At 43.7% G+C, this 16,919-nt stretch overlaps 1 protein-coding gene across 48 annotated transcripts in view; it reads left to right on the forward strand.

Moving 5' to 3' along the window:
- The window catches only part of RIMS2 (regulating synaptic membrane exocytosis 2), a 659,880-nt gene that overhangs the window by 398,691 nt on the left and 244,270 nt on the right, over positions 1-16,919 (forward strand). For all 48 annotated transcript variants that reach the window (XM_073679706.1, XM_073679709.1, XM_073679704.1 and 45 more), the window contains one exon: positions 11,934-12,053. In XM_073679706.1, the coding sequence (XP_073535807.1) occupies positions 11,934-12,053 (120 nt within the window). The remainder of the gene's footprint in view (positions 1-11,933; positions 12,054-16,919) is intronic.

The following is a 16,919-nucleotide window of genomic DNA, read 5'->3' on the forward strand; positions in this document are numbered from 1 at the left end:
TGTTTTATCAGTAAGAGATTATCACTAGAGGACTAGTTGTCTCCTGCCATGTAGTCCGCCTGTTCTGGGTAACCTGTCCCCACCACTGATTGGCAGCTTTCTGTGTACACTGTGCATAGGCCAATCACTGGGTTGGTTATACAGGGCTCAGCAGAGAAGTGGTAGATCTGCATCTGTGAAAACTATGATTTTATCAAAAGTACAGCAAGCAGCCCAGCCAGTAAGTGACACATTGCTGGCATCATGCTACTCTCAGATTACATAGCAAAAATCTGGTGACAGATTCCTAAGGGAATCCATATCCATGTCCATATATAAAATCCAGAAAGCCTCCCTATTTAATAAAGTGAATCCCGAGTCACCTCCTCTCGAAAGCAAACCATTAAATACAGTGTTCACAAAGTGCTTGGATGCTTCTGATAAATTACAGAAGTTAGGATTGCAAATACAAGAGATATGTTCCCCAATGTGTAATCTTAATTTATGTGTGGTTCAACCCACATATTGTAATGTACATTTAGTGCAATAAATAACATAGTCCATATGGTGTTGGGTATCTACGTTTTTTACTTGTAATTCCCAGGTGGTAGATGTATATTTATTGCAGTAGTTGTTTATTATCGTTTGTGAGTTGCACCTCATATAAATGAAGAGTACACATTGGGGAACGTATCTTTAGCGTTTGCAATCCTAACTTATCAGGAGCACCTAAGCACTTTGTGCACCCTCACCGGTGCTGTACCCTCTAAGTGTTTGCCATTGAGAGTGTTAAGAAAGCCTGGATGTGAGATGAACTAAGGACCTAAGTAACAAATCTGATATAATGTATATTTATTGATATTTATCTATGGTACTTAGTTGCCTTTTTATTGTAAAAATGTGTTTTTTACTAGACGCTAATTATGTAGAATATGCTTAAAGGGAACCCGTCAAGTGAAAAAACATTATTAACCTGCAGATATGGGATTAATCTGAAGGTTAATAGCGTTCTGAACCTGCCTGGCGCCCACACTGAGAGCCCCGCTGCCAGGAGGAAATGAACTTTATTCCTCCTGGTAGTGGTCGGGTTTCAGTCATCACTGTGTATATAGAGAGCGGCGGCTGTAACCGCCCCCGTCACTGACTGACAGCAGCTCGGCATTAGAGCTGGCTGTTAGTCAGTGTCGGGGCGCAGTTACAGCCAGCACTCTCTGTTCACAGAGAGGTGACTGAACCCACATCAGCGCCACCTCCGTGACTGAACGCTGACCACTGCCGGGAGGAATAAAGTTCATTTCCTTCTGGCAGCGGGACTCTCAGTGCCGGTGCCAGGCAGGTTCAGAACTCTATTGACCTGCAGATTAACCCCATATCTGCAGGGTAATAGCATTTTCTCACATGACAAGTTCCCTTTAAGGAACTGGCGTGTCTAAGGAAGCTCTTGCATCTATGATATGACCAATAACCATCATGGTGGCTTGTTACACATTAGATTCTTCTGAAGATGTTTGCCTATTTATTACCTCTAACTTGATGGAATAAACTTTATGAAGCTTCCTGCTTGTGTAGGATATAAATCTTTCTATAGAAAGTTAAACATTATGGTAAATGGTGTAGCTTTATTTAGAAACTTAATGGGAACCTATCATGTCCCCGAACACTATTACCCTGTAAATATTAATAGTGTTCTAAAGCTTTATGTCCGCACACTGAAAGCCCGGCTACCGGGAGAAAATGAATTTTATTCCTCCTGGCAGCCTCCGGCTTTCAGTTATAGGGGTGCAGCCGGCGAGGCTTCAGTCACCGCTCAGTACCTAGTAAATGGCGGCTGTAACCGTACCCCGGCAATGACTGACAACTGGCTCCGCACTGATATGCGGCTGTCAGTCAGTGCCAGGATGTGCTTACAGCTCGGCGGTGACTGAAGCCGCGCCAGCACAACAGAAAGCCGAAGGCTTCCGGGAGGAATAGACATAATTTTCTCCTGGTAGCCGTGCTTTTAGTACGTTGGCCGCACCGCTTTGGAACACTATTAGCCTGCAGATTAACCCCATATGTGCAGGTTATTAGTGTTTGGGACATGACAGGTTCTCCTCAAAATGTTATACATGTAGTTCAATTTCTATCAGCAGCCAAGTATACCATCCCAGTAGGACCCAGTTGACCCTAAAAGTCCACTAAAGACACTGAAGTTGAATCAGTAGTATTTGGTACAGAAACCTTTGTCTGCAATTACAGAGGTCAGATGTTTCCTGCAGTTCTTGACCAAGTTTGCAGACATTGCAGCAGGGATTTTGGCCAACTCCTCCATACAGATCTTCTCCAGATCTTTCAGGTTTCGGGGCTGTCGCTGGGCAACATTGAGTTTCAACTCCCTCCAAAGATTTTCTATTGGGTTCGGGCCTGGAGACTGGCTAGGCCACTCTAGGACCTTGAAATGATTCTTACGGAGCCTCTCCTTAATTTCCCTACCTGTGTTTTTTGGATCATTGTCATGCTGGAAGACCCAACCATGACCCATCTTCAATGCTCTTACTGTGGAAAGAAGGTTGTTGGCCAAAATCTTGCGATACATGACTCTATCCATTCTCCCTTCAATACGGTGCAGTCTTCCTGTCCCCTTTGCAGAAAAACACCCCAAAGAATGATATTTCACCCACCATGCTTCACGGTTGGGACAGTGTTCTTGGGGTTGTACTCATCCTTCTTCTTCCTCCAAACACGGTGAGTGGAGTTGATACAAAAAAGTTCTATATTGGTCTCATCTGACCATATGACCTTCTCCCATGCCTCCTCTGGATCATCCAGATGGTCATTGGTGAACTTCAAATGGGCCTGGACATGTGCTGGTGTGAGCAGGGGGACCTTGCGTGCCCTGCAGGATTTTAATCCATGACGGTGTGGTGTGTTACTAACAGTAATGTTGGAGACTATGGTCCCAGCTCTCTTCAGGTCATTGACCAGGTCCTCCCATGTAGTTCTGGGCTGATTCCTGACCTTTCTCAGAATCATCCTTACTCCATGAGGCAAGATCTTGCATGGAGCCCCAGAACAAGGAAGATTGACAGTCATCTTGTGTTGCTTCCATTTTCTAATAATTGTGCCAACAGTTGCCTTTTCAACAAGCTGCTTGCCTACTGTCCTGTAGCCCATCTCAGCCTTGTGCAGGCCTACAATTTTGTCCCTGGTGTCCTAAGACAGCTCTTTGGTCTTCGCCATGGTGGAGAGGTTGGAGTGTGATGATTGAGTGTGTGGACTGGTGTCTTTTATACAGGTAACGAGTTCAAACAGGTGCAATTAATACAGGTAATGAGTGCAGAGTAGGAGGGCTTCTTAAAGAAAAGCTAACAGGTCTGTGAGAGACAGAATTCTTGCTGGTTGATAGGTGATCAAATACTTATTTCATGCAATAAAATGCAATTTAATTATTTAAAATCATGCAATGTGATTTTCTGGTTTTTATTTTTAGATTCTGTCTCTCACAGGTGAAGTGTATCTACGATAAACATTACAGAACTCTCCATTCTTTGTAGGTGGGAAAACTTGCAAAATTGGCAGAGTATCAAATACTTATTTTCCCCACTGTACCTGTCTGTTGTAGTCGGCGCCGGTCATTGACCGCTCCTGCCAGAGGTTCAGCTGCTCCCTGTCAAGGGAGCTGCAGTTTCTCTTCCTGTTGACAGGGTGGGACTACTGGTGTCATGCTGATTGACAACTGGCTCTCCGCTGTCTAATTGGGGAAGCCAGCTGTCAATCAGCACGACACCAGTAGTCCCACCCTGTCAACAGGAAGGGAAACTGCTGCTCGGTTGACAGGGAGTAGCTGAATCTCTGTCAGGAGCGGTCAATGACCGGCACCGGGTACAACAGTCAGCAACTGTTAGCAACTACATGCCTTTTTCTTTAAGATTCCAGGAAACCTCTTTAAGGCATCCCTGACAAACAATGTCTTTGGTGACCACTCTGCTAAGTACACAGGGAGGCTGTCAGCACAAAATGACTGTTCAAACCAAGCACAGGCGATCTGTGCACCCTTGGTGTGGATGAACAGTTCAGTGCACTTGTCTTGCATCTATCCCGGCCCCCTTTTTCTTTGATTGACAGCTCTGGCATTACATGAGCCAGCTAAGGGCAGAAACAGATGGCAAATAAATACATGACAAGGTGCACTGACCTGTCTGGCCACGCCAAGGATGTACAATGTGCCTGTTCTTGGTTTGAACAGTCATTTTGTGCTGACAGACTCTCTTTAATAAATAAATTACAATCATTCTTGCACTTTCCACTGTCTAAATAGGATGAAGTCCTATAAAGAAGGGAAGCTCAAGCCCAGTCAACTTATTCAAATCATTCTCTATTTGGAACAGACACAAAAACTCAAAATATAAAAAAAGAAAAAATGGGGGAAACATTAAAAGAATTATAAATGGCTCAGGATTGTAAAAAACAGCCAACTTGCAATAGGACTAACCTAAAATAGGGAAGTGCCTTGAAAAACGAGATATGGTAGGTTTGCTATTCAACAGAAGAGGAAAAAGTCCTAAAAGAGTGTATATGCACTTATGCACAGGCTAATTAATAGAGAAAATATATTAATGAAAATATGATATGAGTACTTCAAACACAAATTTTTGTACTGACAAACTCATATTACAGTCTTCATGAATAAGGGAGAGTACTATAATGGAAAAATTACATATTAGATAAATAAAGTGCAGACTATGTAGAAGAAATTAATTATTTTAAAACAATTACCATAAGTAGTTATTAAGGTGCAGAGAAAGTGCCATTGCAATAGTGCATACAGACAGTGTATACTGACACAATAGTCAAAGCACATTAATGGCATTAAGCATTATTAACATGAAAACATAACTATAATACATATAAGAAAGGCTATTGATTACAACCTGAGTTGTAACAAGGGCCCCAACGCGCGTTTCTCATCTAGCTTCTTCCTGAGGGAGTTGATTGGGCTTGATCTTCCCTTCTATATAGGTCTTTGATGTAGTTTGGAAGTGCCCGTAGCGCCCTTGTTAGGCCGTTATTTTTTTGGTTGTCTAAGTAGGATGACCTAGAACAAGCCTGTGTAGTAATCAGAGGATGTGTATTTTATACCAGTAGAACTTCCCATCGACACTAGAGATGAGCGGAATACTTCAGAGTTTCACGGGTGTCACTTATTTCAATGGAGAAGGCTGTTTGCAAGCACGGCTGCCTCTGTTAACTGAAGCGGCAGTTTCTTGTCAATATGCCATAAATTAGTCAAGATATGAATACCCCTTTAAATATTTTTTCCATGACTTAGGTTTGATAGCCATAGCGTAGGTTATCAATGATTACCCCACTGATCAGCAAAATGAGGTGGAGGCTATTCCGACTGGAGTGTCTTGTACTGCAACTCGTTCCCTTTAATGGGCTAAGTTCCATTAACAGACATTCCTGTGCTGGGTTCTACAATGAAGGGGCCACAGCATTGCTTCCTCCCCATTTTGCTGATTGGCCCACAATGTAAAATCGCTAAACACGCCTTTAAGTTACAGCGTGGGAAATTAAATATTCAAATTGTCTCTTCAGAGAGTAAGAGACTAGAACTCTAGTGTCACCTCTTGGAAGCAGCAATCCTAAAAGTCAATATCTGCCCTTTAACAAGACTTGTCACATGACTTAGTATAATAGCCAAACCAGAACCTTTCCCATTGCAAGGCTTAAAAGTCTCCTCACCTTGGTATGTCAGGTCTGGCATGTCACTCTCCGCAAGGAGAAACATTACCCCTTGGATCCCGGTCAGATGCCTCTCACCCAGCCAAACCAGATCTCACACTTTGCACTGACGAGGGTCAGTACCCCGAAACACAGTGTCTGCAAATTGAGGTTTTGGTTTGGCTATTATCCTAAGTCATGTGACAAGGCTCGTTAGAGAGTCAATATTGACTTTTAGGATTGCTGCTTCCTATAGGTGGCATTAGAGTTTTAGTCCTCTTACTCTCTGAAGAGACAATTTGCATATTTAATTTCCCAGAGGAGCATTGCAAGGCTTAAAAGTCTCCTCACCTTGATATGTCAGGCTTGAGGCGCAAGGAGAAACGTTACCCCTTTGTTCCCAGTGCATATGGTAAAATCAACAGCAATTCCACATCCAAATAACTCCACTTATATGGAACATATGTGGATTTTGTCACAAATTTTGATGTAAAAATTTGGTAAAATCTGAAGACAAAATTAAATCAGAAACAGAAAATTTGTACATGTGAGCATAATCTACAGGGTGGGCCATTTATATGGATACACCTAAATAAAATGGGAATGGTTGGTGATATCAACTTCCTGTTTGTGGCACATTAGTATATGGGAGGGGGAAAACTCCAGATGGGTGGTGACCACGGCGGCCATTTTGAAGTTGGCCATTTTGGATCCAACTTTAGTTTTTTCAATGGGAAGAGGGTCATTTGACTCCTCAAACTTATTGAGAATGTCATAAGAAAAACAATGGTGTGCTTGGTTGTAACGTACTTTATTCTTTCATGAGTATTTTACAAGTTTATGACCACTTATAAAATGTGTTCAAAGTGCTGCCTATTGTGTTGGATTGTCAATGCAACCCTCTTCTCCCACTCTTGACACACTGATAGCAACACCGCAGAAGAAATGCTAGCACAGGCTTCCAGTATCCGTTGTTTCAGATGCTGCACATCTCGTATCTTCACAGCATAGACAATTGCCTTCAGATGACCCCAAAGATAAAAGTCTAAGGGGGTCAGATCAGGAGACCTTGGTGGCCATTCAACTGGCCCACGACGACCAATCCACTTTCCAGGAAACTGTTCATGTAGGAATGTTCGGATCTGACACCCATAATGTGGTGGTGCACCATCTTGTTGGAAAAACTCAGTTTCCTGGAAACAGTTTCCTGGAAAGTGGATTGGTTGTCGTGGGCCAGTTGAATGGCCACCAAGGTCTCCTTATCTGACCCCCTTAGACTTTTATCTTTGGGGTCATCTGAAGGCAATTGTCTATGCTGTGAAGATACGAGATGTGCAGCACCTGAAACAACGGATACTGGAAGCCTGTGCTAGCATTTCTTCTGCGGTGTTGCTATCAGTGTGTCAAGAGTGGGAGAAGAGGGTTGCATTGACAATCCAACACAATGGGCAGCACTTTGAACACATTTTATAAGTGGTCATAAACCTGTAAAAAACTCATGAAAGAATAAAGTTACATTAAAACCAAGCACACCATTGTTTTTCTTATGACATTCTCAATACGTTTGATGTGTCACATGACCCTCTTCCCATTGAAAAAAATAAAGTTGGATCCAAAATGGCCGACTTCAAAATGGCTGCCATGGTCACCACCCATCTGGAAAAGTTTCCCCCCCCCCATATACTAATGTGCCACAAACAGGAAGTTGATATCACCAACCATTCCCATTTTATTTAGGTGTATCCATATAAATGGCCCACCCTGTATATATTGTCCAAATTGTTAGATACATAGATCAATATGGATGTGTCTACAACTGGGATAAGCCTGTAGAAAAACAATACTGATCCGTTAGCTATACCCAAGATGAAGGAAAGGGGTTTCCCAACCCTACCTCAGTGGTCATATAAAACCAATGTATGACCAACCAAGTAAAAAACTGGACAAACCTAGGTTTACCATAAAGAAACCTAATTAATACTGGACTATTTAATTAAAAAAACATTTGGCTATTAGAAACAATCTACAATGGAGCTGAGCTATTTCTTAAAGGGAGATAATATGTCAGTATAACAAAATGACTGTTCAAACTAAGCACAGGCCCTTAGTGCACCCTTGGCATGGCCAAACAGTTTAGTGCATCTTCCCCCTTACATTTTTTCCATATATCTCAGCACCCTTATTCCTTGATTGACCACTCTGACTTTACAGGAGTCATAGAAGCTCTGAGATGGATTGGAATCAAGTAAGTGAGAAGGTGCACTGAACTGTTTGGCCACGCCACGGGTGCACTAAGCGCCTGTGCTTGATTTGAACAGTTTGGACAGAGATACACTGCTCAAAAAAATAAAGGGAACACTCAAATAACACATCCTAGATCTGATTGAATGAAATATTCTCATTGAATACTTTGTTCTGTACAAAGTTGAATGTGCTGACAACAAAATCACACAAAAATCATCAATGGAAATCAAATGTATTAACCAATGGAGACCTGGATTTGGAGTCACCCTCAAAATTAAAGAAGAAAAACACACTACAGGCTGATCCAACTTTGATGTAATGTCCTTAAAACAAGTCAAAATGAGGCTCAGTATTGTGAGTGGCCTCCACGTGCCTGTATGACCTCCCTACAACGCCTGGGCATGCTCCTGATGAGGTTGCGGATGGTCTCCTGTGGGATCTCCTCCCAGACCTGGACTAAAGCATCTGCAAACTCCTGGACAGTCTGTGGTGCAACGTGACGTTGGTGGATGGAGCGAGACATGATGTCCCAGATGTGCTCAATCGGATTCAGGTCTGGGGAACGGGCGGGCCAGTCCATAACTTCAATGCCTTCATCTTGCAGGAACTTCTGACACACTCCAGCCACATGAGGTCTGGCATTGTCCTGCATTAGGAGGAACCTAGGGCCAACCGCAGCAGCATATGGTCTCACAAGGAGTCTGAGGATCTCATCTCGGTACCTAATGGCAGTCAGGCTACCTCTGGCGAGCACATGGAGGGCTGTGCAGCCCTCCAAAGAAATGCCACCCCACACCATTACTGACCCACTGCCAAACCAGTAATGCTGAAGGATGTTGCAAGCATCAGATCGCTCTCCACGGTGTCTCCAGACTCTGTCACGTCTGTCACATGTGCTCAGTGTGAACCTGCTTTCATCTGTGAAGAGCACAGGGCGCCAGTGGCGACTTTCCCAATCCTGGTGTTCTGTGGCAAATGCGAAGCGTCCTGCACGGTGTTGGGCTGTGAGCACAACCCCCATCTGTGGACGTCGGGCCCTCATACCACCCTCACGGAGTCGGTTTCTAACCGGTTGTGCAGACACATGCACATTTGTGGCCTGCTGGAGGTCATTTTGCAGGGCTCTGGCAGTGCTCCTCCTGTTCCTTCTTGCACAAAGGCGGATGTAGCGGTCCTGCTGCTGGATTGTTGCCCTCCTACGGCCCCCTCCACGTCTCCTGGTGTACTGGCCTGTCTCCTGGTAGTTCCTCCAGCCTCTGGACACTACGCTGACAGACACAGTAAACCTTCTTGCCACAGCTCGCATTGATGTGCCATCCTGGATGAGCTGCACTACCTGAGCAACTTCTGTGGGTTGTAGAGTCCGTCTCATGCTACCACGAGTGTGAAAGCACAACCAACATTCAAAAGTGACCAAAACTTCAGCCAGAAAGCATTGGTACTGAGATGTGGTCTGTGGTCCCCACCTGCAGAACCACTCCTTTATTGAGGGTGTCTTGATAATTGCCAATAATTTCCATCTATTGTCTATTCCATTTGCACAGCAGCATGTGAAATTGATTGTCAATCAGTGTTGCTTCCTAAGTGGACAGTTTGATTTCACAGAAGTGTGATTCACTTGGAGTTATATTCTGTTGTTTAAGTGTTCCTTTTATTTTTTTGAGCAGTGTATATTCCATCATCTATAATACATAACATCAGATATTCTATTTCATAAAATCTATTGATATGAGCATCATAAATTCCGCTATTCCATTATATCATAATCAGCTTTAGATTTTTCATCATACTGGTTTCTAGCCTACCGTATATTATACTGAGCCCTGATCCCTGTTCTGTCCTGTATCATTGCATCGGATTTAGGTTCTCCCAGTCTATGGTAGAATGTTCCTTTTTCCTGTGGTGTCGTAATGGTCTTATTCTTAAATGGGTATTCCCATCTCCAAGACCCTATCCCAATATGTAGTAGGTGTAATAGTAATAATATTAGCAAATACCTCCAATTAGAAGCGTAGTATAGTTTTTTCTGATTCGCTATGTCTCTTTTCTCATGTGCAGACATTGCAGAACCTTAGGTACCCATAGTTACGACCAATGATATAGTGACAGTTATCTAGTTGCTAGTGGTCGTAACTATGGATAGCTAAGGTCCTGTAATACCTGCACATGAGGAAAGAGACATAGCGAATCAGAAAAACTATACTACAATTCTAATTGGAGGTATTTGCTAATATTATTATTATTACACCTACTACATATTGGGATAGGACCTTGGAGATGGGAATACCCCTTTAATGACAATTTTATCCATTAATATTCCAGTATCTTAAAAATAAATAGAACTATGTTATAAAAAAATAAATTTCCCGAACTTGTAATGAAATTCATATATTTTGTGTAATCATTACTTTACTTTTACTCTCTTTTTTTTCCTCTTTACATGTTTTACAAATCATTTTGAGAGTCAATTAAAGATGAGAATGCCATGATGTATTGCAATTTGAGTGCAATGTATGAAGGAGAGATGTGTCTGTGCGGAAAATGCAGATTATCCGCGTGTAATAGCTGCAGTAGAGGGTTTATATTTGAAAGTATACAGTACACTTTTTTATTTTATTTCATATTCTGTGATATATTCATTTTGGTGCAGTAGAATTATATGGAGTTCAACCACACATGACGGTAAAATCATAGGAGGATCCCCCAAAATAACTCAGCTCTGCTGCATTGACATTCTGAGCTTAGCTGCACTGGTGTGTATAAAAGGATTTAGTTTATTGCCATTACTTTATACTTTTTACTTATGTTTTATGGTATCTCCAGCTTTGAACAATATTTTACAATTTACATATAGAATAAATCTAATTAAAAAAGTTGAGCCGCATTCTCAGTTCTGTAGGTCTATAAGCTGATGCCCCCCTTGCATTCCCTGGTTATGTTCTGGATCTAAGACTATGATCACATCTACTAGGAACCTCCATTGCAGATCCAATCGTTATTTATGGGAAGAATAGCACAGCATGCCGAGCTATTTTTCTCATCAGAACCATGGACACATGGGTGGAACCCAACAGATCCCATTATAAGTTGATAGGGTCCTTCAGCCTCTCAATGTCCATCAGGTAACAAATTCTGCACTGCGTTGTAGTTTACTTTTTACTAGGCCGACTGAAGAAAAGCCCTATAAAAGGGTTGAAAGGGGTTTCCCGTTTAGATATTTATGGCATATGAACAGGATAGGACGCAATTGTCATATAATTGGGGTTCTACCTCTGAGACTCCAGCCTATTGGTAGATTGAGGCAAGTCTGTATCTAGACTATACTAATGGAAAGGTCGTCGTCATCCATGACTTACTCGACTGTATCCTTTACTTCCATAGACTTTAACAATAGACAATTCCATGCAGAAGCATGGCCATTCATTTCCTAGCTTCACCCAGGATGTGGATGCATCCTGCTGCCACAGCTTGAAGAAAAGTGGTCGGAGAACCCCTATTTTTCTAAAGACTAATTATCCCAGAGTTTAAACCCTTAAACTCCTTATTGATCATTTCATGTATGTGTATATATATATATATATATATATATATATATATTTATTTATATATACTGTATATATAATAAAGCTATATAAATAAACTTTCATCTCAGTTTATAACTACATCATCATTTTTCCAGTACAGTGACTGTGTCTCTTCATGGATGATGTATATTATATTTGCAAATATTTTACAGAATGAGAAATCCAGGTTTAAAGAAAAATACCAAAAATGTTTAGGTTCTTGGCAAAGTCTTTAAATGACTCTCATTATAACTGGCATTGCACTTCCTTTAGACAAGACTTATTCAGGCTAGTTTACCAGCCATTGTGGAACTACAAATTCCAGGCAGCATTATTTCAGGAACAAACTGTATTTCGACAACAGCTGGAAAGCTGAGAGATATTACCATTATCACCTATGAATATAACATCTATCTCTGATATTTTTTCTATGTAACACACCAGCACCCGGTGACATGGCAAGCATCCAAAGATGGCGATCGATTAATTGGCCGCATCTTGTTAAACAAGCGATTAAAAGATGGGAGTGTTCCCCGAGATTCTGGTGCAATGCTTGGACTGAAGGTAAGAGCCATGTGCAATAACCACTAAACCTAAGGACCTGGATTCATCATTCGTCTCTTTGTTTTGTGTCTCTCTCTGCTCTTCAAAATGGCGCACATTGTTTGATGAATTTGGTGCCAATGCAAATCTGCCTTTGTTTTTTTGCATTTTTTTTAAAGTGTTTCTCAATCCTTTTAATAAGCTTTAAAATGTCGCATTTGCAACTGCGTAAAAAAGACAGATTTTGTACTCCACTAGGCTACTGGAGTATAATTTACCCCAAAACTACTTGGAGACATTTGGAAAAGTCTCAAATGATTAATTAGCTGAAATCATCTGGATAACAAAAACCATGCCGACATTGTAATGCAAACCCAAAAAGTGACGAGGACAGAAAAACCTGGAATAAAAATGGTGCACAAGTCAAAATGAATTTGGCAAAGATAAAAAAGGCAAAAAAAACCCCAAAACAATGTTTTTTCATTGTGAAATGTCAGACAATGAATACAGGACAATATGTCAGGGATTGTAGTTATAATCATTCCTCACTGAGTCTAATAATAGTATTGTAATATAATATATCCAGAACTGGTGGCGCAGTTGCCCATATCAACCAGTATGCTTCTGAGAAATGAGATCTGGAATCTGATTCGTTGCTATGGGCAACTGCTCCAGTTCTCCTTTGCGCCAGTGTGTTTATAATTTAGTGTAGGGCAAAGGGTAGGCTGAGTATGTAATTGCTTATGGAGCCATGCCATCAGACAGCTATTATGGGCACTAACAGAGCTTTCCCATCTCTGAGTATAACCATTAAGATTTTGCAGTAAGGAACCATATATAATTGAGCTCCTGTGGGATCTCCTCCCAGACCTGGACTAAAGCATCCGCCAACTCCTGGACAGTCTGTGGTGCAACGTGACGTTGGTGGATGGAGCGAGACATGATGTCCCAGATGTGCTCAATCGGATTCAGGTCTGGGGAACGGGCGGGCTAGTCCATAGCTTCAATGCCTTCATCTTGCAGGAACTGCTGACACACTCCAGCCACATGAGGTCTGGCATTTTCCTGCATTAGGAGGAACCCAGGGCCAACCGCACCAGCATATGGTCTCACAAGGAGTCTGAGGATCTCATCTCGGTACTTAATGGCAGTCAGGCTACCTCTGGCGAGCACATGGAGGGCTGTGCGGCCCTCCAAAGAAATGCCACCCCACAGCATTACTGACCCACTGCCAAACCGGTCATGCTGAAGGATGTTGCAGGCAGCAGATCGCTCTCCACGTCGTCTCCAGACTCTGTCACGTCTGTCACATGTGCTCAGTGTGAACCTGCTTTCATCTTTGAAGAGCACAGGGCGCCAGTGGCGACTTTCCCAATCCTGGTGTTCTGTGGCAAATGCCAAGCGTCATGCACGGTGTTGGGCTGTGAGCACAACCCCCATCTGTGGACGTCGGGCCCTCATACCACCCTCATGGAGTTGGTTTCTAACCGTTTGTGCAGACACATGCACATTTGTAGCCTGCAGGAGATCATTTTGCAGGGCTCTAGCAGTGCTCCTCCTGTTCCTCCTTGCACAAAGGCGGAGGTAGAGGTCCTGCTGCTGGGTTTTTGCCCTCCTACGGCCCCCTCCACGTCTCCTGGTGTACTGGCCCATCTACTGGTAGCGCCTCCAGCCTCTGGACACTATGCTGACTTACACAGCAAACCTTCTTGCCTTAGCTCGCATTGATGTGCCATCCTGGATGAACTGCACTACCTGAGCAACTTCTGTGGGTTGTAGAGTCCGTCTCATGCTACCACGAGTGTGAAAGCACAAACGACATTCAAAAGTGACCAAAACATCAACCAGAAAGCATTAGTACTGAGATGTGGTCTGTGGTCCCCACCTGCAGAACCACTCCTTTATTGAGGGTGTTTTGATAATTGCCAATAATTTCCATTTATTGTGTATTCCATTTGCACAACAGCATGTGAAATTGATTGTCAATCAGTGTTGCTTCCTAAGTGGACAGTTTGATTTCACAGAAGTTTGATTTACTTGGAGTTATATTCTGTTATTTAAGTGTTCCCTTTATTTTTTTGAGCAGTGTATATATACTCACATATTTATATATATATATATCTATAATATAACGCTGCAAGCGTGTCTCTGTCTGAAGCCTCGATAGACTGCGCATGCGCGATGCGCAGTCTGGCTCCAGACAGAAGCACGCATAGAGCCGTTACAGGTAAGAGGAGTGTATGGCGCCGGAGATCGCGGTATGTGTAGACACTGAACGCATACCGCGATCTCCGGCGCCATACTGACATTCTTACCTGACCGGTAGAAGTGTTGCCGCAGCGCCTCTCTTCGCCGGAGACCTGGGCAGGAGTGGGGCGTCGGATCGGTGCATGCGCATAGCGCTATCCGGCGCCATTTTACTGAAGACACATTTGCAGTGTGTCTTCAGCAAAATGGCGCCGGACAGCGCGGTGCTCCGGCGCCGAACTCCTCCCCCGGCCTCTGGCAGAACAGGACGCAGCAGCGCTGGAGCACAGAGAAGAAAGGTGAGTATAAGTGTTTATTTTTTTGTATGTATGTATAGTGTGATTGGGATGAGGGGGCCACACATACCAGAATTGGGGGGTGAGGGGTACCATACATACCAGGATTGTGGGGTGAGGGGACCATGCATACCAGGATTGTGGGGTGAGGGGATCATACATACCAGGATTGGGGGGTGAGGGGTACCACACATACCAGGATTGGGGGGTGAGGGAACAATGCATACCACGATTGGGGGCTGAGGGGACCATGCATACCAGGATTGGGGGATGAGGGGACCATGCATATCAGGATTGGGGGTGAGGGGTACCACATATACCAGGATTGGGGGGTGAGGGGACAATGCATACCAGGTTTGGGGGGTGAAGAAACCATGCATACCAGGATTGGAGGGTGAGGGGACCATTCATACCCGGATTGGGGGGTGAGGGGACCATGCATACCAGGATTGGGGGTGAGGGGACCATGCATACCAGGATTTGGGGGTGAGGGGTGCCATGCATACCAAATAGGGATATGGGGTCTCATACATACCATGATAGAAATGCGGGGTACCATGCATACCAGGATGAGGGGTACCATACATACCAGGATAGGGATGAGAGGTACCATGTATGCCAGGATAGGGATGAGGGGTACCATGTATACCAGGATTGGGGATGAGGGGCCCATGCATACCAGGATGGGGATGAGGGCTGCCATGCATACCAGGATGTGGGTGAGGGGCCCATGCATACCAGGATAAGGGATACCACACATACCAGGATTGGGGATGAGGGGTGCCACGCATACCAGAATTGGAGGTGAGGGGTGCCACGCATACCAGGATTGGGGATGAGGGAGCCATGCATAGCAGGATTGGGGGTGAGGGGTGCCATGCATACCAGGATTGGGGGTGAGAGGTGCCATGCATACCAGGATTGGGGGTGAGGGGTGGCATGCATACCAGGATAGGATGGTGGGGACAGGGTGGGGGCAGCACAAATACCAGGAGGTGGGCAAGCACTTACCAGCATGGGAGATCATATAGCAATAAAAATGCTCACCACCCAGGCGTAGAACGGGTTCAATAGCTAGTATATATACAGTGCCTTGTGAAAGTATTTGACCCCCTTGAACTTTTCTACCTTTTGCCAATTTCTGCCTTCAAACATAAAGATATAAAATTCTAATTTTTTGGGGAAGAATCAACAACAAGTGGGACACAAATTAAAAACTGAAAAGTAGGGCGTGCAATATTATTCGGCCCCTTTACTTTCAGTGCAGCAAACTCACTCCAGAAGTTCAGTGAGGATCTCTAATTGATCCAATATTGTTCTAAATGACTGGTAATGATGAATAGGATCCACCTGTGTGTAATCAAGTCTCCGTATAGATGCACCTGCTCTGTGATAGTCTCAGGGTTCTGTTTCAAGTGCAGAGAGCATCATGAAGACCAAGGAACACACCAGGCAGGTCCGAGATACTGTTGTGGCGAAGTTTAAAGCCGGATTTGGATACAAAAAGATTTCCCAAGTTTTAAACATCTCAAGGAGCACTGTGCAAGCGATCATATTGAAATGGAAGGAGTATCAGACCACTGCAAATCTACCAAGACCCGGCCGTCCCTCTAAACTTTCATCTCGAACAAGGAGAAGACTGATCAGAGATGCAGCCAAAAGGCCCATGATCACTCTGCATGAACTGCAGAGATCTACAGCTGAGGTGGGAGAGTCTGTCCATAGGACAACAATCAGTCGTACACTGCACAAATCTGGCCTTTATGGAAGAGTAGCAAGAAGAAAGCCATTTCTCAAAGATATCCAGAAAAAGTCTTGTTTGAAGTCTGCCACAAGCCACCTGGGAGACACACCAAACATGTGGAATAAGGTGCTCTGGTCAGATGAAACCAAAATCAAACTTTTTGGCCACAATGCAAAATGATATGTTTGGCGTAAAAGCAACATAGCTCATCACCCTCAAAACACCATCCCCACTGTCAAACAGGGTGGTGACAGCATCATGGTTTGTAAAAAAAAAAAAGGAGAGAACAGGGCGCAATGGGTGACTCAGTAATGTAATTTGTAGAGGGGTGTGGGAATGGCTACTAACCTTATGGAGTTGTGCACCTCTGCACAACCCCAGTGTAAAGCTCCACAAGCTCCGCTCTGTTGGTGGCTGTCCTCTGCTTTCAGCGGCGTTCACAGATCCCGATCTCATGGTGGTGGGTCACTTGATCAGGTTAGTAGCACATACCGCCAAGATGGACGCCCAGCTTCACCAACACTCACGGCAGTGTTCCAGAGGGGTTAGGGCAGCGCAGTGTGTAATAATAAATCAGTCATTTTAATTAATTTTTGCCCT

The sequence above is a fragment of the Phyllobates terribilis genome, unplaced genomic scaffold, assembly GCF_046119375.1.
Source record: "Phyllobates terribilis strain yellow unplaced genomic scaffold, ASM4611937v1 Scaffold_4__5_contigs__length_816908805, whole genome shotgun sequence".
NCBI classification, from domain to species: Eukaryota; Metazoa; Chordata; class Amphibia; order Anura; family Dendrobatidae; genus Phyllobates; species Phyllobates terribilis.